We start from the raw sequence: 20853 nt of genomic DNA on the forward strand, positions 1-20853 counted from the left end.
TTGCAAATACACAGTGCCCCTTGATTTTTTTGCATATACTTAATCTATACATTATCCTGAACATTTCCTACAATACATTCACTGCAGCGTATTGAATAGTTTTTTCTGTACAGGGCAATATGTATTTCATATGCATTGAGTTGCATGGGATGGGTGGAGTAAAATGCCAGCAACAATTGCAAATACACAGTGCCCCTTAATTTTTTTGCATATATTTACTCTATTGCACATAAACACTCTATATCGTCTCCTAAATATTTCCTACGATACATTCACTGCGGTGTATTGAATAGTTTTTTTTTATAGGCCAATATATATTTCATATGCATTGAGTTACATTGTGGAAAAAGAGGGTGTGGAAATATTGTGTTGCTAGATGTAGCACACCGTTCCCCATGATTAGACAGGTTTGTCTTACTCTACACATTCTCCTGGACATTTCCTACACTGCTTTCTCTTTGAGATTTCTCTCTATTTAATAGTTTATGAGTTATGAGGCAATATGTATTCCATATTCTGCCATTGGCATTGTCTGAATGTTACCCTTGGAACGTGTTTTAACACACATTTTTTATCGAAATTACTCGTAAATATGATCATATTTGAATTGTTGTCAATGTTTTGAGAGGTACATGTTCTCAAACAATTAATAAACTCAATTTATCTCAGTTTTTAAGTAATTCGTCGGTCTCTTTTATTTTGAAAAATTACAGATTTTTGTGACCCGGAAGTGTTTCTTTAATGTTGCTCACAAGAGGCTGAGCATATCTTGTAACAAGCTCGGATTAGGCAACGCAAAGGTACGTAAAACTCTTTTGGAATGAAAATATGGATGCTTTACCTGTAAAAAACCAAAACAATAGAAAACCTGTAGGATGAGCCGAATAGGACAGTAAAACGAAAGAAAAACATCAATATCATGAATCTTGGTTTAGTTTTATGTACCCCTTATCCAGTGTTTCTGTCATTCAAGCTAGCTAATGTTAGCTAGTACAAGCACAGTGGAGGTCATAGTGTGGTGTATGCTGGTCCTGACTGTGCAGTGCCAGGGGAAATGTTTTTGGGATTTGCATTATTTTATGAAGGCATTTCCTTATGCTCTATAAGGAGAATGTCATGATAATTATTCAGAAGTATGCATCTTTACCTAACTGATTAGCTACGCTCCCTGGTAGTAGTTATGTAAAGACCGATGTTTGTTTTGTTCAGTGGCTGCTCGTGTTTCTGATAGTATGTAGGTTTTTCCAGTAAGTTAGATAGGTTACTAATGTTTAAATTGTATTCTTGTGTCACATTGCATCATAGTCCTATTTTTTTTTGGAGATAAAACTGTAGCTTTGCAACAGAGGGCCAGAGGATTTAATTTTATATTGTGATTGCATAAAACTATAGCTGAACTATCCACTCATTTTTTGTTTTCCTGCATTCCTTCCTCAACCAGTAATCAAGATGTTGTCCTTGTCCCGGCGTGCTTTGGTGCGTGCAGCGGCTCGTGCCCCAGCTACTGTCTGTCAAGGCAGAGTGACTGCCATCACACGATTCAACAGCACAGCTGTTGAGGTAATTTTCACACAACTTGTGTAAGCAAAGGTTTTGCTTACCAACTGCATATATGAATGTTTGGCAATTTATTTTAGGCACCACCAAAGAAGACAACGTTTGGACCCCTTGCTGACCAAGATAGAATTTTCACCAACCTGTATGGTCGACATGACTGGAGGTACCATCACAAACTGTTCTCTATACCCCATAACATTGTAGAAAACTTAAGAAAAGTTGGCCTTTTTATTATGGACATTGAAAACATTGCATACATATTAGGTATCCATACAGTATCATCCAAATATTATTGAATATTTTGCAGATAAAGTTATAAATTTGACATCTTTTATGTCTCAGGCTGAAGGGAGCTCTGAGTCGTGGTGACTGGTACAAGACCAAAGAGATCCTTCTGAAGGGGGTGGACTGGATCCTCAACGAGATCAAAGTCTCTGGGCTTAGGGGAAGAGGTGGAGCTGGGTTCCCCACAGGCATGAAGTGGGGATTCATGAACAAGCCCAGTGATGGCAGGTCAGTGGTACTGCCTCTGCCGCTGAAGGTATATTGCAACGTTTCCCTAGCATGGCTAGCCATTCCCATTGGATGGCCATCTGAGTTAATTTCCAAGATGAGTCTAGATTTTTCTTTCCCACCAACTTAATAAGAACACATTTTAACTGTTGTCATTGGTCCCAGAAATGGATTAAATCCATCTGAGAATTCGCTGATTTCATTTAAAAGATTTGTTTGTGCAGGTGAGCATTGTGAACGTAGAAAATGTACTCTGAAGCAGGTATAGAACAAATAGTAGCCAATTAGAAAATACTTGTTTCTAAAAGTTATTTTAGAAACATTTTAATAAAGCATGACTCAGTAATACACAATGTTTATGCTATGTAATGTTGCTAAGTAATACAAGTTTATCTAGTAACAAGTAATGTGATATCTTGCTAAATTTCCAAACACATACAAAATATCAGAGACAGACAACAGCACTTTCATCTTCTGGTGCCACTTGCTAGCTTGAATCTGAATGCTGATAAGGATTTCAAGTTTTTCGTTACTAATTGCACCCATCAAGCATGTGAAGAAAACTCTGTAAAATAACCCAGTTGTACTTGGAATTAATCTTATAACGCTCCATTCAGATTTTCCATTTTGAAGGTAGATCTTCAGCTATAAATCATATCATGCATATTCTAATTTTAATTCAGAATATTTTCATGTCCCAAAAATGCAATTAAAACTCTTGCACTGTATAGAACCCTGTGTGAGCACCCACCTGCGTGGCTGGTTTGGTAACCATTCTAACCCCAATGCCACATTCATTCATTTTCTTCCGCTTATCTGGGGCCGGGTCGCGGGGGCTGCAGTCTAAGCAGGGATGCCCAGACTTCCCTCTCCCCAGACACTTCCTCCAGCTCTTCCGGGGGGACAGCGAGGCGTTCCCAGGCCAGCCGGGAGACATAGTCCCTCCAGCGTGTCCTAGGTCTTCCCCGGGGTCTCCTAGGAAGGCGTTCCGGAGGCATCCGAAACAGATGCCCAAGCCACCTCAGCTGACCCCTCTCGATGTGGAGGAGCAGCGGCTCTACTCTGAGCTCCTCCCGGGTGACCGAGCTTCTCACCCTATCTCTAAGGGATCGCCCAGCCACCCTGCGGAGAAAGCTCATTTCAGCCGCCTGTATCCGGGATCTTGTCCTTTCGGTCATGACCCAAAGCTCATGACCATAGGTGAGAGTAGGAAAGTAGATTGACCGGGAAATCGAGAGCTTCGCCTTACGGCTCAGCTCTTTCTTCACCACGACAGACCGATACATCGACCGCATTACTGCAGAAGCTGCACCGAACCGTCTGTCAATCTCCCGTTCCATCCTTCCCTCACTCGTGAACAGGACCCCTAGATACTTAAACTCCTCCACTTGAGGCAGGCACTCTCCACCAACCTGAAGTGGGCAAGCCACCCTTTTCCGACTGAGGACCATGGCCTCGGATTTGGAGGTACTGATTTTCATCCCCACCGCTTCACACTCGGCTGCAAAACGTCCAAGTGCATGCTGAAGGTCCTGGCTTGAAGGGGCCAACACGACAACATCATCCGCAAAGAGCAGAGACGAAATCGTGTGGTCCCCAAACCTGACACCCTCCGGCCCCTGGCTGCGCCTAGAAATTCTGTCCATAAAAATTACGAACAGAACCGGTTACAAAGGGCAGCCCTGCCGGAGTCCAACATGTACAGGGAACAAGTCTGACTTACTGCCGGCAATGCGGACCAAGCTCCCCATATTCCCGAAGCACCCTCCACAGGATGCCGCGAGGGACACAGTCGAATGCCTTCTCCAAATCCACAAAACACATGTGGATTGGTTGGGCAAACTCCCATGAACCCTCCATCACCCTGTAGAGGGTATAGAGCTGGTCCAGTGTTCCACGGCCTGGACGAAAACCACACTGTTCCTCCTGAATCCGAGGTTCTACTATCGGCCGTATTCTCCTCTCCAGAACCCTAGCATAGACTTTCCCGGGGAAGCTGAGTAGTGTGATCCCCCTGTAGTTGGAACACACCCTCCGGTCCCCCTTCTTAAAAAGAGGGACCACCACCCCGGTCTGCCATCCCAGAGGCACTGTCCTCGACCGCCACGCGATGCTGCAGAGGCGTGTCAACCAAGACAGCCCCACAACATCCAGAGACTTGAGGTACTCAGGGCGGATCTCATCCACTCCCGGTGCCTTGCCACAGAGCAGTTTCTTGACTACCTCAGTGACTTCAGCCCGGGTGATGGACGAGTCCACCTCTGAGCCCTCAGCCTCTGCTTCCTCAATGGAAGACGTGACGGCGGGATTGAGGAGATCCTTGAAGTACTCCTTCCACCGCCCGACGACATCCCCAGTTGAGGTCAACAGCTGCCCACCTCCACTGTAAACAGCGTTGGTAGGACACTGTTTCCCTCTCCTGAGGTGCCGGACGGTTTGCCAGAATCTCTTCGAGGCCAACCGATAGTCCTTCTCCATGGCCTCACTGAACTCCTCCCAGGCCTGAGCTTTTGCCCCCACAACCACCTGGGCTGCAGTCCGCTTGGCCTGCCGGTACCCGTCAGCTGCCTCAGGAGTCCCACAAGCCAACCAGGCCTGATAAGACTCCTTCTTCAGCTTGACGGCATCCCTTACTTCCGGTGTCCACCACCGGGTTCGGGGATTGGTGCCTCGACAGGCACCGGAGACCTTACGGCCACAGCTCCGAGCGGCCACTTCGACAATGGAGGTGGAGAACATGGTCCGCTCGGACTCAATATCTCTAGCCTCCCTCGGGATCCAGTCGAAGCTCTGACGGAGGTGGGAGTTAAAGATCTCTCTGACAGGAGACTCAGCCAGACGTTCCCAGCAGACCCTTACAGTACGCTTGGGTCTGCCGAGTGTCCAGCTTCCTCCCCCGCCATCGGATCCAAATCAGTTGACAGCTCTGCCCCTCTCTTTACCCGAGTGTCTAAGGTATACGGCCGCAGGTCCGATGAAACGACAACAAATTCGATCATCGACCTACGGCCTAGGGTGTCCTGGTGCCACGTGCACTGATGGACACCCTTATGCTTGAACATGGTGTTCGTTATGGACAAACTGTGACTAGCACAGATGTCCAATAACTGAACACCACTCGGGTTCAGATCAGGGGTCCGTTCCTCCCAATCACGGCCCTCCAGGTGTCACTGTTGTTGCCCACGTGGGCGTTGAAGTCCCCCAGTAGAACGATGGAGTCCCCAGTCAAAGCACTTTCTAGCACCCCTCCCAGAGACTCCAAGAAGGAGTGTGGTTCCAGAGCCCAAGCCGTGCGTAGAGGTGATCCCGACTACCTCTAGTCGGAACCTCTCAACCTCACGCACGATCTCAGGCTCCTTCCCGCCAGCGAGGTGACGTTCCACGTCCCTAGGACTAGTTTCCGTGTCCAGGGATCAGGTTGTCGAGGCCCCCGCATTCGACTGTCGCCCGATCCTCTATGCACCGACCCCTTATGGTCCCTCCTGCAGGTGGTGAGCCCACGGGAAGGCGGCCCCACGTCGCTCGTTCGGGCTGAGCCTGGCCGGACCCCGTGGGGAAAGGCCCGGCCACCAGGTGCTCGCATACGAGCCCCAACCCCGGGCCTGGCTCCAGGGTGGGGCCCCGACTGTGCCATACCGGGCGACGTCCCGGTCCTCAAAATGTTTATCAATGCTACAATCTCCAAGAATTTGGCATTAAATAAATGATTCTTGGTGTAAATGTATCGTTACAATGATATGGGGAAAACATTGCAATACTGTATCGATTCCCACCCCTAATTGCATTGTCAATGTTAATACTCTGTTTAGATTTCTTAAGTGACGATACAGTGACTGATGAGTGTGCAAAGTTGCCAATTTTTTTTATACACATGCCACCAGGGATGCAAGTTTTACACATGAATTAAGATTATGGCATTAAATTACAATTTTGAAGAGTAAAAAAATAAAATACTTTGCAGGCACAATGGCAATTCTAAATGTGCAAAGAGGCCAACTGAATGTACAGGGGGCATGTACCACTGAAATGCAGGGATAGCAGCGGTGAGGTTCTGGAGGTAGACGCGTACCTGCAACGACTGGAAAAACGTGCAAGTCAGTGTCAGAGTAGTACAAAGGAGTAGTGCAATAAGGACCTGAGTGGCGGGGGTGTAGAAAGTGATGGGCCACAGCTTAGCAGGGTTACAGTGGATGGGAAAAAACTTTTGCTAAGCCTGCTGGTGCTGGACCGAAGAGACCTGTACTGCCTACCTGATGGTAGGAGGGCGAACAGTTTGTGGAATAAGTGTGAAGGGTCACTAATGATCCCGCACACCCAGCGCAGACACCACTTGGGCTGGAGGTCTGTGATGACAGGAAGCTGGGCACCAGTTTTGTTAGTGAAAGGGTGGCGTTTCTGTTTTGTATGCCTTCCCTCCTTCAATTCCTCCATTCATTTTTGCTTGTAAAAAGCATTCATGCATTCTTCATGCAAATTAAAAAGGAAAAAAACATTTTGTGATTAGCCTACTGTTGTATGTCTTTGCAATGATGTTGTCAAATGGAAAACTAGCACCATACCTCTATTTCACTGGCTTTACTTGGCTTTATTTCTTTTCAAGCCAACAATGGAAGACAGGGCCAAAAATTTTCCAGCTTCTAAAATTCTACACAGTTCACAAAGTGTCTGTTGAGAAAACAAACACTTAATTGAGTATAGAATAATCAAATTGGCTTAAACAACAATAGCATTTGTAAGAAAGTTGGTTTTAATGTGTTGTTAATGTAATTTAGCTAACCTCCACAAGGTGGGAGCAATTTTGGAAGGTACATTTTAAAGGGATAGTTCATCCTCGTATTTGGGTGAAATAACACTTAGCTTGAGTTGTTCTTGATGGTCCATTGAGTTATTTTCACAACAAGTCATAATTCAACCTTGTCCCAGCCTGGAATTAGCATTATTAGCATCTTCCAAATTCGTGAATTGAAACTGTGCATTTTGAGCGACAAAAACTGCAGTTTCAGTTCATGAATGTGGACAAAGCTATGGCAAGGCTAATAATGCTAATTACAGCCTGGAACAGAGTTGAATAATATCCCATTGTGAAAAATGACTCCATGGGCATTCAAGAACAAAGTCAAAGTGTTAGTTCACCCAAATATGATTCTAGGACAAACTTTCCCATTAATGTCAGGGTGAATCGTACAACAAATCTTTCCTCTAGCTACTGATGTAGGGTCAGCCTACCCAATCCTCAGTATAACCATAAGTGGGATGAAATGCTAAACTACCGGAGGTCAACATGTAGTACAACTTCACACTGTACCCCCATTTGACTGTATCTTCTCCACTTGTTCTTTAGGCCAAAGTACCTGGTGGTGAACGCAGATGAAGGAGAGCCAGGCACTTGTAAGGACAGGGAGATTATGCGCAACGACCCCCACAAGCTCGTGGAGGGCTGCCTGGTGGCTGGCAGGGCCATGGGAGCCCGTGCTGCTTACATCTACATTAGGGGAGAGTTCTACAACGAGTCCTCCAACCTGCAGGTGAGAGCTGAGGCTATGTGAAACAGAACAACCAAGTATATTATAACCACCTTTCAGAGCTTCGGTGTTAGACTGATTCCATTGATTCCATAGTGTCTGCAGTTTTTGGCTGCTCTCCTGTACTAATTACTGTTCCCCTCAGTTGATTGTCTATGACCTAATTGGTGACCAGTTGAAAGGAACCACTGGAAAAAACAGCAAACACTAGGCCTGGGTTCAACAATAACTCTGTAAAACCTAACGTCAGGCCAGTAGACAGACAGTCACTACCCTGGAAGGGCCTATCATGTTGTGAAGAGGGAGAAACCATTCACGGATGTAGTCCGTGACATAGTCTGTTGAATATGGATATAGAAACCATATGGACATGGCATGTTGACAGTGTCAAGTGTCATGTTAACTATGCCTACCTAAGCACTTGCTAGCAGTGACACACAAGATGCCAGTCAACCAACTTTTATTCAGTTCGGGCCAGTAAAAATATAGTCTGTGTAAATAGTCAATCGAACATTGTTTATAAGGTAATTGTGATTTAGGTGTGAACAAAAAAAAAGTCAGGCTTGGGTGGTCCAGCAGTCTCAGCCCCTACCTCCGGTGCGAACATACCACAGCACCATAAGTGGGGTGATTCTGGCTTTATTGGTATTTAACCACAAACACTTCTGTTTTGCAAATTTCTTTCCTGTCAATGAAAGCATAAAAGTGACAAAGTAAATTCAACATGTGTATGTTAAAGGCAATTTGATTTAATTTCAGTTCTCTTTGATTTTGGCATTGACCCCCAGGTAGCCATCAACGAGGCATATGTGGCTGGTTTGATTGGGAGGAATGCCTGTGGCTCAGGCTACGACTTTGATGTGTTCGTAATGCGTGGTGCCGGTGCCTACATCTGTGGAGAGGAGACGGCACTCATCGAGTCACTCGAGGGCAAGCAGGGAAAGCCCCGTCTGAAGCCCCCATTCCCAGCTGACGTTGGTGGGTTACTGAGGTGGAAAGGGGAACATTCCTACCGCTATATAGTATCCATACAATATGATCAATGCTTGATGATTTTTAAAACCATATGATTTCAAATTCATCTTATTTGATTTAATTTGTGGGGCATCTGAACATTTGTTTTAAAACTTTCCTGCAACTAAATAATTCAACACCACTCTTAACATGTTTTAGGCAGGCTAGTGAATATATCTACTACTAATAAACCTTATTTCCCAAAGATGTATTCCACTACCAAATGTTTCATTAAACTAATTTATATTGAAATCTCAATTTAATCATAGGCATTCTCTTTTATAGAAAGCGATTAGATCGTAGTTATGAAACTTTTTGCAATAGGCATTACCTTTTACAGAAAATGAAAAGATTTGATCGCAACAGTCAGACTTTATATATACTGTAATTGCTTGCCAAGACTAAAGTAACGGACTGTCTGATATGCATTCACTTAGCAACTGGAATCCCCGAAAGGGTAAGTTCCAATCCAGCTTTTAGCCGGAGCACGTAGTTTTGGGTAGCCCAGCAGACATTATTGATTTTACTAACAATTATGTCAATTTCATTATAACACTGAATTCCATGCCAATTACATTCAACTCTTCTTGGAGGTTTTCTTCTAAATGTGTCATTCTAAACTAGTCTGCTGTTTTATTCCCTCCCAGGTGTGTTTGGTTGCCCAACGACTGTTGCCAACGTGGAAACAGTAGCTGTGGCGCCAACCATTTGTCGCCGCGGTGGCACGTGGTTTCTTGGCTTTGGCAGGGAGAGGAATTCTGGCACAAAGCTTTTTAACATCTCGGGCCATGTCAACACCCCTTGCACTGTGGAGGAGGAGATGTCCATTCCCCTAAAGGACCTCATTGAGAGACACGCAGGTACATACTAACAGCATTATAAAGTTATTTATTTTTACACTGTTGAAGAGGGAGAACACTATTGGAAAAGTCAAATTCTGTCACGTGTGTATGGTTCAGTGGCTGTAAACACTGAACCACACAGTGAGGATTTTCAGCTGTGCTGCATTCCAGTGCAATTAGTGAGCAAACATCTGGTAATGAATGTCAGTTCTAAGATGTACAGTATACGGATTTTGTCTTCAAGTGGTGCGGAAGGATAGTTCTTGCACAGCCTACTGGTTGCACAGGTGGCAAACTATTTCCATGGAGAGCTGAGTTCGGGCAGGATTTTACTCTCAAGGTTGTCATGGTCTTATTTGGACACAAAGTGAAAGGAGAAAACAAAAATATGCTGACACTAGGTCTTCTTTGGAATATAATGAATTTGACACCCCTTGTAGAGAATCTGACTAGAAACAAAGTTGGCTAGATCAAAACCCTGAGCAGGTTTGAAAAATACCATTCTGTCCGAGAACGGTGTTTTGCCCTAATGGCTCCCAGGCTGTTGCTGAAAATGACTGTTTTCTAAGTTATACTTATCTGGTAAAATAAGGGTACAAAATTTTCAAGTAAAGAATCCCTGGGAAATGCAAATATTTGTTTAAATAAGTGAACTCAGTTGCTAATTGTTTTGCCAAACAGTTTCTATTTGACACATTTGGGTAAACATTGTACTACTGAAATGGGCATTACTACACACTCAAGGTCCCATAGCACAATCAAAGATTGTTTAGCAGATTGACACACAAAGCCTCAATTAATCCAGAATGAATGTCTCTTTCTACCAGGTGGTGTGCGCGGCGGCTGGGACAACCTGCTTTGTGTAATCCCTGGAGGCTCGTCCACACCCCTCATCCCCCGTTCGGTGTGCGACACAGTGCTGATGGACTTTGACGGCCTGGTGCAGGCCCAGACTGGCCTTGGCACTGCCGCTCTCATTGTCATGGACAAATCTGTAAGATTTCTTTAATTCACACAGTAGGGGTTGGTTTCCCAGACACGCAGCAAGGCAGTTTCTCATACAGTGGGGAGAACAAGTATTTTATACTGTTTTCCCACTTACAAAGCATGTAGAGGTCTGTAATTTGTATCATAGGTACTCTTCAACTGAGTGACGGAATCTAAAACATAAATCCAGACAATTACATTGTATGATTTTTAAGTAATTAATTTGCATTTTATTGCATGACATAAATATTTGATACATCAGAAAAGCAGAACTTAATATTTGGTACAGAAACCTTTGTTTGCAATTACAGAGTAGTTTCCAGTAGTTCTTGACCAGGTTTGCATACACTGCAGCAGGGATTTTGGCCCTGTGCAGTCGTCCTGTCCTCTTTGCAGAAAAGCATCCCCAAAGAATGATGTTTCCACCTCCATGCTTCACGGTTGGGATGGTGTTCTTGGGGTTGTACTCATCCTTCTTCTTCCTCCAAACACGGCGAGTGGAGTTTAGACCAAAAAGCTCTATTTTTGTCTCATCAGATCACATGACCTTCTCCCATTCCTCCTCTGGATCATCCAGATGGTCATTGGCAAACTTCAGATGGGCCTGGACATGCGCTGGCTTGAGCAGGGGGACCTTGCGTGTGCTGCAGGATTTTAATCCACAACGGCGTAGTGTTACTTATGGTTCTTTGAGACTGTGGTCCCAGCTCTCTTCAGGTCATTGACCAGGTCCTGCCATGTAGTTCTGGGCTGGTCCCTCACCTTCCTCATGATCATTGGTGCCCCATGAGGTGAGATTTTGCATGGAGCCCCAGACCGAAGGAGATTGACCGTCATCTTGAACTTCTTCCATTTCCTACCTTGAATTGTCCCTCAGACGATGGCTACCTTTATATGAATGTGACAGCCACTTACTGACAGTTCACCACAAACCGCCAGTGACTTTTCTCTTACCTCACTAGCTAGTTTGATACTCTGAACGTGCAGGACGTTAATAGTAAACTGAGGGCGATTCATTGAATATTTCATGCTCTGGTCTTTCTTCAGTATTTGTGTTGGTTGTTGTGGTTCTGCGCTACTAGCATTAGCATACTCATTGAACTCTGCGCAGTGTCTAACGATGTTTGATAAAAATAATTGTGTTAATTTATCTTGTCCTCCTCATGACAATTTAGCTGAACTTGCACTACTCGTCATTTCTGACGTCTCTGTTGTCCCGCATTACCAATCTGAGTTCTATACAGTATTCCATACTTACGCGTCCAGAGGCGACACAACCATCGAGTTTCACTTAATGTTTCCATGACGTGGTATCGGCATATTTCCGTGAGTACAAGTACAAGGGTCTAGTATCGGTGCATCCCTAATTTTCAGAGGTGGTCTATACAGAAAACTATTTGTCTACGAACAGCATTGGCACTAATGCGGTTTGTAATCTCAAACACCTAACTATAATGAGGGACCCACGGTACTGTTTATGTAGTCTGTCCACAAGAGACTCATTAGGCTATAGAATTTTTATTTTAGTACAGAACTATGGTTAATCTGGGAAACTGGACGTATTTGTATAATTATAAACTGTCTGATTTTAACCCCGAATTAAAACATGTTTAGTGTGTGGCAGTAAGTTTATAATGTCAGTAAAACACATCTAGGGTTTGTGGCATAGAGCCAGTGTATAACAGCCAAGGGCTGTATTCACGCAATCCACTTTTTGCATATTTACAGCACTTGGACATGGCTACTTTGACTATATAGCACTCCACCTTATTGGTTGAATATAAAACAAAGGACATAACACCTTGAAGAACAGAAATTGCATCTGACACGCTGAGATATTTTGTTGAGAAATTGATTCTGTCATTGCAGACAGACGTCATCCGAGCAATCGCCCGCTTGATTGAGTTCTATAAACATGAGAGCTGTGGCCAGTGCACCCCCTGCAGGGAGGGTAAGGAAATCCTCATCTGACACATTCTGGTTGACCCACCATTTTGGGCTGTTCTGGTTCTCATTTTAAGTTGTTCTAACTTCGACAAATCCACCTACTGTCTTAGTGTTTTGAACCAAGCATTGTGCCTTGGCATTGATACTCTCAATCCCAGTCCCATCTCTGTCTGACTTATTAACTCGTTCCCTCTGTCCTTTGTGAAGGAGTGGACTGGATGAACAAAATGATGTGGCGCTTTGTGAAGGGCGATGCACGGGCTGCTGAGATCGATATGATCTGGGAGATCAGTAAGCAGATCGAGGGGCACACCATCTGCGCCCTGGGTGACGGAGCTGCGTGGCCCGTCCAGGTAAACACTGACAATAGACTATGAATTGAGCCTATTTACTGAATGCTTATTTCCAATGTACTGACTTATTTTTAGTTCACTACTTCTTGACCACAGCCATAGGGAGTCTACGGCCTATTATAAGGCAGTGTGCAATTTGCGACGAGCTTGTGGATCAACTTAGCAGGCATGGTTTATACTTGAGGCCAAGTGTAGCTATGCCGAACTGTACTGGGCTGGCCAGGTTACAGCACATGGTTTTGAACCATGCTTTCTTAGCACATGCAAATGTTAGCTGAAAAGAGGTTTGACAGTGTCAAAATATACCAGAATGTGTGAAGTGAAGTGAAGCAATGGAGTACACTGGCTGTGAATAAAGTTTTTCTTTGCCTTTGTCAGTCTAACAGACCGTTTTTTATTTTATTATTAATGTAGTGGGGCAACTCACTCTTAACCCTCTCTATCCTTCTTTCCATTTTTTTCTGCAGGGTTTGATTAGACACTTCAGGCCTATAATGGAGACCCGAATTGCAGAGTTCCAGCAAAAGCAGCAGGCCAGGGCTTAAATCACTCCTTTGTTCTCTGTCTCTCCTGAAAATGGCCTTGGTTGTTCTGTATTGTTCTTTACCCTTGGTTCAGAAAATATTTAGACAAAAATGTGTTTCCCTTCACTCATCTTGAAACCTACTCTCCCTAACTCTCTTTGAATCCCAAAATATGTAAGTGATTCAACAGTTGTACTGTAAATACGTGTTGTCCATTTTAAGAGTAAAAAAATAAAATCGGAACTGGAACTTTTTCTTCATTTTGAAAAATCTGTCTATTATAACAGATGTGTCAAGTCTCACCAAAAAATGTATACAAAAATTATCAGTGTCTTGTAATCTTATTACAGAGCTCTTTTAATTTTTAAAAAAAAGAACAAGAGCACGTCTTCTAAAAGAACGAGAGCACGTCTTCTAAAAGAACGAGAGCAAAAAATTATTTTATGTCACCTCCAGGGCTCCGTACCTTATTGATGTGATATAATTCACAGGAGATGTGTAAATATACATGTACACAGTTGTACAGATCATCTGATTTAATCCTTAAAGTTTGCAGTCTGAATTAGGATCATACATATACTCTCTACAGTAATTCTTCAAAATGTATTCAGACCCCATTCTCCACATTTTGTGTTTTAGAATTATTTTATTTAATAGCATTTTTTGCCATCTACACATTGTACCGCATAATGATAAAGTGAAAAAGGTTTTTAGAAATGGGCCAGTTTCTTACTTTGTCGAAGCACCTTCAGCAGTGATCACAGCTTTAAGGATTCTTGGGTATGCCTACACCGGGATTTTGGCAGTTGATTAAATTTTTCCTTGTAGATCTTCAAGCACTGTCAGACTAGATGGGGAACATCATGTTGCAGGAGAACTGAAAATATCCCTCTATATTCAGTTCATTCAAACAATATTCAATTACTGGAAGGAATTTTTGGGATGTTCTGGATTGAAGGTATCTATGACAAACAATTGCGAACTATTAACTTGTTCCCAGGTAGTTGCTGTAGCAAAGAATTTGTGCTTAGCATACTTACCTGGTTAAATAACTAGTAATGTGAAATTCAGACATTAGGGCTTAATGATTTCATCTCAATTAACTGATTTCCTTATATTAACTTTGACTGCAAATATTTGGAAGATGTTGCATTTGCATTTCTGTTCATTGTAATTTTGAGTCCGTCACCATAACCAATTTCTAAACATTACATAAATAATTTTGAAACATTACTCAGTCCCGTGATGTTACATCGGTGATTTTCCCACGAGCCTTTCTTAAAAAAGGTAATTGCAAAGGCTTGAAAGTATTCCCATTGTCAATAAGTAAACCTTACCATTGCGCCTTGGAGTCTGATCCAACGTGATGTTAAAAACATGTTTATAAACATTAACGATTTCATCTTTATTTCTGACCAGGAGATGTCACTACCTTGCACACTTTTTAAGGCTTCAGGTTTTCGACGTAAGGTCAAAGGTTTCAGACAAGTTCGGTTGCCTTTCGCTAAGATGATGTCACGTGATATGGGTCAAGTATCACACACACACACACACACACTCAAATCGACTCCACTTCATTGGACGGTTTGGAAAGTAGGTAACGGATGACCTTTCATTTGTAATTTCAAAAATATGTAACGGTCCATTAATGTTCGACATTATGGCGAATGTTATTTAATTATTTAAACGGAACATTTTTACGGTTTTATAATGTTGAAGTCGGTGCGTGGTTTACTTCGCGGCGTAAGGCACGCACGATAATGTCTGCGTCCAGTTTAAAATCCCCCCCCCTCCCCTTTGTTTTGTCTGTAGTGGTTGGCAGAAGTTTTAGCAAGGTACCTACTTTGTTTAGTTATTTGCGGTCTATTATCATTATTTGTTTTAAATCTTACTGCATAATTTATTTATTGGACCCCGGTTTGTACTCAGGATTCTGCGATTTCAAAACGCGCGGCACCAGACTTGCACGTTTATGTTAGCTAGCTAGCTTGCTATATAATCATTCCACATGCAATGTAATCAAGTTTTTAAATAATTTAATCCAAAGCGATGTTCCTTTTACTAGGCTGTGGTTGTGGCATTCAATTACAGCGGTTAATATTTACTAGCAATTGTTTGCCCTTTAAAATAAAATAAAAAACATTCTAAAAAAATCAAATGTTATTAAATAGACCAAAAATATATATTCGACATACTTGGGTTTAATGTATACTGTTGTAGCATCTGGTGCTTATATATTTTTTCGAGACAGCTGTAAACTAGAATTTCTGTTGTGGGGTAGATTCAGACGCCAAAATGGAGTTGGGTGTGTTGGACATTGAACAGGTAATTCTGGGGGAAGATGTGATGACCAGTTCCACAACGTCTATAAAATCCCAGACCGTCCCTGCTCCCCAACCTTGTAAGTTTACCTTTTTATTTGCACGTTTCAGATATTTATGTGCAGACATTTTTAAATTCAATATTTCCTCTCATTGTAGATCAACACGACAGCCTGCAATGTTTTCAGTGCTTCATCACATTCTGTAATCCTAAATCTAAGGAAAGGCACATGAGAAAAAGCCACCGTGAGGAATACAATCAGTCGCTCCAGCAGGTAAAAGAAGAAACAGGGTTTTTTAGTCAACTTCTGCCACAACACTTAAAACAGACTGCTATGCCTTCCAAGATAACAGCATGGTATGCACCAAGGGTCTCTAAAACACTAAACATTTGTGCCATTCATCGAGATGCTCTCTCCTCTCGGAATACATTAATAAACCAATTACCATTTATCTGGGTAAGCGAGTGGGCTCTAGACAACCCTGTCAGCCCTATCATGGTTAAGTAGTTAAAAACAATTTGTTGCCCAGTTGCTTGAGGTCAGTAAGCCAAGGCAACAATATTTTGATTACAAAAATCCCAAGCCTGGTCCGCATTGACAAATTACACCAACCTCCGCAGGACCCCTGGGTTAGTCAATGAGCATTGATTTTACTGCTTCACTATTCTGAGCAGTTCAAGGACATAGAAGCATTGAGTGATGATTAAGATAAAATGACAAACACTGTTAAGAACTTCAAACGGAAGCATCATTCAGTAATCCTCTAATGATGTCAGTTATTTTCTGTTTTGTGTTATTTTGCAGACCAATACACTTTTTACCTGTTATGTTTGCGATCGTACCTTCCCCACTTCGGAAGAGCTGACCCAGCATCAGGCCTCACACAGTCTTGAAGACAAGCCCTTCCGCTGCCCCCACTGCCAGACAAGCTTCCGGACCTTCTCTGAGGTGATTTTCATTTAAACGTGTGTGTGTGTGTGAGTGAAGGAAGAAACCAACCCAGTAACATTAGTGAACCCTGAACTAATATCTGATGTGATTTGGTCAGATGCTTGATTATGTCCTCGGGGGAAGTGTTTTAGATTTGTTGCTTGCCAAGTTTCCACCCCCTGAAAATCTATTTCTCAGCTGAAAACCTACAATGTACATCGCATTTTGGGTTTGAATGAACCAGGTTTATGGAGGGTGATTTGGTGGGAGATGTTTTCTGATTGTGACAGTTATTGTTAATGTGCCTTCAAGTCGGCTGATGCTGATCGTCGAAGGAGCAGTCTATTCTATCGCATTGGATTACTTCATAGTTAATAAATGTAATAAGAAACAGTGCCGCTTCGTACCCTGGAGTGGTGGTTGAATACAATGCCTTGTTGAATCAATCAGTTGAATCTGTGCCTGTGTCTCGTTGCAACCATTTCAAACAGATTGAGGAGCGTTGAATGTCGTGGCATGCCTTCCTCCTTTTTTTCACATGGCAGCTCAAATAAGGAAGTCACATGGGTCAATGTAATGAAGGTACTCACCTGATGACCGCAGTTAGTTTTGCAGTTGTTAAAGCCACCTAAGAAGTTCCGAATCGGGAAATGGCGGCAGACGATTTCTCCCACTTCCTGGGTAATGCTGGCAAATTTGGAACTCCCATGGCGATTCCCAGCCACTCATCAAATAGTGGCATATAGTCAAGGCTCAACCCTAGACTGTGGTGGACACTTTGGTGCTAAAAAGAGCACTGCACCACCTGTGAGCTAGGAAATTAGCATTAAAACAATGGTCTCTGAAGCCAAGAGTTAGGTCTCAATTGCTGAATAGAGTTCTATTGGACACCCTATTCAGGATACTGTTTCTGACCTCATCACATACCGCGTATATAAAAATGAAATCATTTAAATTAAATGTTATCCTAAATGTATAATGTTAATATTTGTTTTAGCGTTTCATATTCTTTGTTTTATGCATTTTACTACATTAGTGTGTTTGGATGGCCATGGCGATTTAGATGCTTGTTTTAATAAGGCTATTTTCTCTTATACCATACAGTGGGGAGAACAAGTATTTGATACACTGACAATTTTGCAGGTCTTCCCAATCTAAAACAAAAATCCAGAAAATCACATTGTATGATTAAGTAATTAATGTATATTAAAATATTTGATCCATCAGAAAAGCAGAACTTAATATTTGGTACAGAAACCTTTCTTTGCAATTACAGAGATCATATGTTTACTGTAGTTCTTGACCAGTTTTGCACACACTGCAGCAAGGATTTTAGCCCACTCCTCCATACAGACCTTCTCCAGATCCTTCAGGTTTCAGGGCTGTCGCTGGGCAATACAGACTTTCAGCTCCCTCCATAGATTTTCTATTGGGTTCAGGTCTGGAGACTGGCTAGGCCACTCCAGGACCTTGAGATGCTTCTTATGGTGCCACTCCTTAGTAGCCCTAGCTGTGTGTTTCGGGTCGTTGTCATGCTGGAAGACCCAGCCACAACCCATCTTCAATGCTCTTACTGAGGGAAGGAGGTGGTTGGCCGAGATCCTGTGATACATGGCCCCATCCATCCTCCCCTCAATACGGTGCAATCGTCCTGTACCCTTTGCAGAAAAGCTTCCCCAAAGAATGATGTTTCCACCTCCATGCTTCACGTTTGGGATGGTGTTCTTGGGGTTGTACTCATCATCCTTCATCCTCCAAACACAGCGAGTGGAGTTTAGACCAAAAAGGTCAATTTTGTCTCATTAGACCACATGACCTTCTCTCATTCCTCCTATGGATCATCCAGATGGTCATTGGCAAACTTCAGACGGGCCTGGACATGCACAGGCTTGATCAGGGGAACTTGCGTGCGATGCAGGATTTTAATCCATGACGGCGTAGTGTGTTACTAATGGCTTTCTTTGAGACTGTGGTCCCAGCTCTCTTCTCATGCCATGTAGTTCTGGGCTGATCCCACACCTTCCTCATGATCATTGATGCCCCACGAGGTGAGATCTTGCATGGAGCCCCAGACCGAGGGAGATTGACCGTCATCTTGAACTTCTTTCATTTTCTAATAATTGCGCCAACAGTTGTTGCCTTCTCACCAAGCTGCTTGCCTACTGTCCTGTAGGCCACCCCAGCCTTGTGCAGGTCTACAATTTTATCCCTGATGTCCTTACACAGCTCTCTGGTCTTGGCCATTGTGGAGAGGTTGGAGTCTGTTTGAATGTGTAGATGGGTGTCTTTTATACAGGTAACAAGTTCAAGCAGGTTCAGTTAATACAGGTAATGAGTGGAGAACAGGAGGGCTTAAAGAACAACTAACAGGTCTGTGAGAGCCGGAATTCTTACTGGTTGGTAGGTGATCAAATACTTATGTCATGCAATAAAATGCAAATTAATTATTTAAAAATCATACAATGTGATTTTCTGGATTTTTGTTTTAGATTCCGTCTCTCACAGTTGAAGTGTACCTTTGATAAAAACTACAGACCTCTACATGCTTTGTAAGTAGGAAAACCTGCAAAATCAGCAGTGTATCAAATACTTGTTCTCCCCACTGTATGTGGTCTGTCACTAGAGATGACAATATAGCACTGTTATAGAAAATGTATGCTATATATGTATTTTATTCAAGGGCTATATTTTTTTCCCCTCCATCCTGTTACCAACCCTGCCTTCACCTCCTATGTTTTGTCTGTTGATATATCTCATAGTTAACAATCCACCGCCGAACGCTGTGCAAGGAGAGGCAGTTTGTGTGCAAGGACTGTGGCATGGTATTCCGGGGCCCAAACCAGTTACGCACTCACCGTCTCAGCCAGCACTCCCATCCATTGGAAGAAGAGGATGATGACACCAAAACTCACCGTTGCGGCAAGTGCAGACGTGGCTTTGAGACTGAGGTGGAACTAGTGATGCACCAGGAGAACTTTGCGGGCGAACAGCATTGTGATGGAAAGTTAAAAAAACGAGGCCGCCCTGCCAAGAAAGTGACTGAGTCTGAGGGAGAGTCTGCTAACGGAGAGAAAAGAGTGCACCCGAAGGAGATACTTCAGATACCCTGTCCTGAAGCCGAGTGTGACCTCACATTCTCCTCGGTGGCCCTGCTCAGAGCCCACAAGAAGGAAAAGCATGGGCGGCCACCTCCGACTCGTAAAGCTCACTCTTGTTCAGAGTGTGAAGAGAGCTACGCCCGGCCAGAGCAGCTGAATGCCCACAAGGCTAGGGCTCACAGCTCCGGCCGACACAACTGCCCTACCTGCGGTAAGAGCTTTGGCCGAGAGAGCAACCTGAAGGCACACCTGAAGGTCCACACTGAGGACGAAGAGGCCACAGATGACGAAAAGAGATAATCTGGAGATTGTCTTTTAGAGGATTGTCATCATGGACAATTCATGTGATTTATTTAATTTCTTTAAAAAAAAAAATAGATATAATTTGGTGTAAATGGGTGTCTTTTATTTTCAAATGTTGAACTAGTGTCTGACAGCCCATTATTCAAAAGCTCTGTTGAGTTCTAGCTTGTTCCTGGTTAAAGTGCTTTTAGAAAAATATTGTGTATAAAAACCCTCTTTACTAATGTGTACATAATTGTTAATTGCAAGTGTGTCCCCAGTGTGGGAATCTGTTTCTATATTGCACGCATTTTACTTTTTAAACTTTTTTAAAAGTGTTTTTGTATTCAAATGACTTGACAGCTAGTCCATCGAATGGCCTTGTGATTATTTTTTGTTGTATTTCATCAACATGTTTAATGGTTTACCATTCTGCTCAGTTTTGTATCAATGTGTCATCTGATCATGTAAATAATATTGGTCTATATAAGTCTTTGGTCTGACTACAGGATCTTGTTGTATTTTATATTTTGCATTGCATCTGCAATTAATAATTCATAACATTAAAACCAGTACTGTTTTAAGTGGCAGCGTGTTTTCAATTAGCTCTTTCAGTTTTAATTTTCTGTGTTCAGAAAATGATTTGTGAACATTGACAAAACATCAGTGTATATTCATTGGGTAATAGGAGATTCCTCTTGATGAAGTAGATTTATGATATTATGATGGACTGGGTCATCAATAGATCTGTGGTAGACTGACGTTGAAAGTCCCACCTAATTGACTGCATCAACATGGCTGATAGCTTCTATGGTGATGTTAATGCTAGAACACTTTCTCCCATGAGGTACTGTTAATTATCCATTCTGGGACTTTTGTGAATCGCAAGTTCTATCAATCTCATTTTGGGTTGAACATGTGATATTTTATTTATAATGTGCATAATCTTTAAGTAAAGTTA

The 20853-nt window shown here is 42.8% G+C and overlaps 2 protein-coding genes across 4 annotated transcripts; both read left to right on the plus strand.

The window, feature by feature from the left end:
- Positions 1–731: 731 nt before the first annotated feature.
- On the plus strand, positions 732–13513 carry ndufv1 (NADH:ubiquinone oxidoreductase core subunit V1). The gene is made up of 11 exons (XM_010866488.2): positions 732–800; positions 1442–1560; positions 1638–1720; positions 1900–2070; positions 7412–7595; positions 8381–8570; positions 9254–9466; positions 10276–10442; positions 12305–12386; positions 12590–12735; positions 13203–13513. The coding sequence occupies exons 2-11, from the start codon at positions 1450–1452 to the stop codon at positions 13278–13280; spliced, it is 1425 nt and encodes a 474-aa protein (XP_010864790.1). The 5' UTR covers positions 732–800; positions 1442–1449; the 3' UTR covers positions 13281–13513.
- A 1232-nt stretch (positions 13514–14745) lies between these two features.
- LOC105007526 (oocyte zinc finger protein XlCOF26) lies at positions 14746–20476 on the plus strand. 3 transcript variants are annotated; one of them, XM_010866491.3, is made up of 5 exons: positions 14746–14852; positions 15541–15660; positions 15740–15855; positions 16387–16530; positions 19272–20476. In XM_010866491.3, exons 2-5 carry the CDS (start codon positions 15555–15557, stop codon positions 19908–19910), a joined length of 1005 nt encoding a protein of 334 aa, XP_010864793.2. In that variant the 5' UTR covers positions 14746–14852; positions 15541–15554; the 3' UTR covers positions 19911–20476. The 3 variants fall into 3 exon arrangements, with proteins under 3 accessions (XP_010864793.2, XP_010864794.2, XP_010864791.2); XM_010866492.3 differs by lacking the exon at positions 14746–14852 and adding an exon at positions 14863–15094; XM_010866489.3 differs by lacking the exon at positions 14746–14852 and adding an exon at positions 15110–15274.
- Positions 20477–20853: the final 377 nt, after the last annotated feature.

Source organism: Esox lucius, chromosome 10 (assembly GCF_011004845.1).
Source record: "Esox lucius isolate fEsoLuc1 chromosome 10, fEsoLuc1.pri, whole genome shotgun sequence".
NCBI lineage: Eukaryota > Metazoa > Chordata > Actinopteri > Esociformes > Esocidae > Esox > Esox lucius.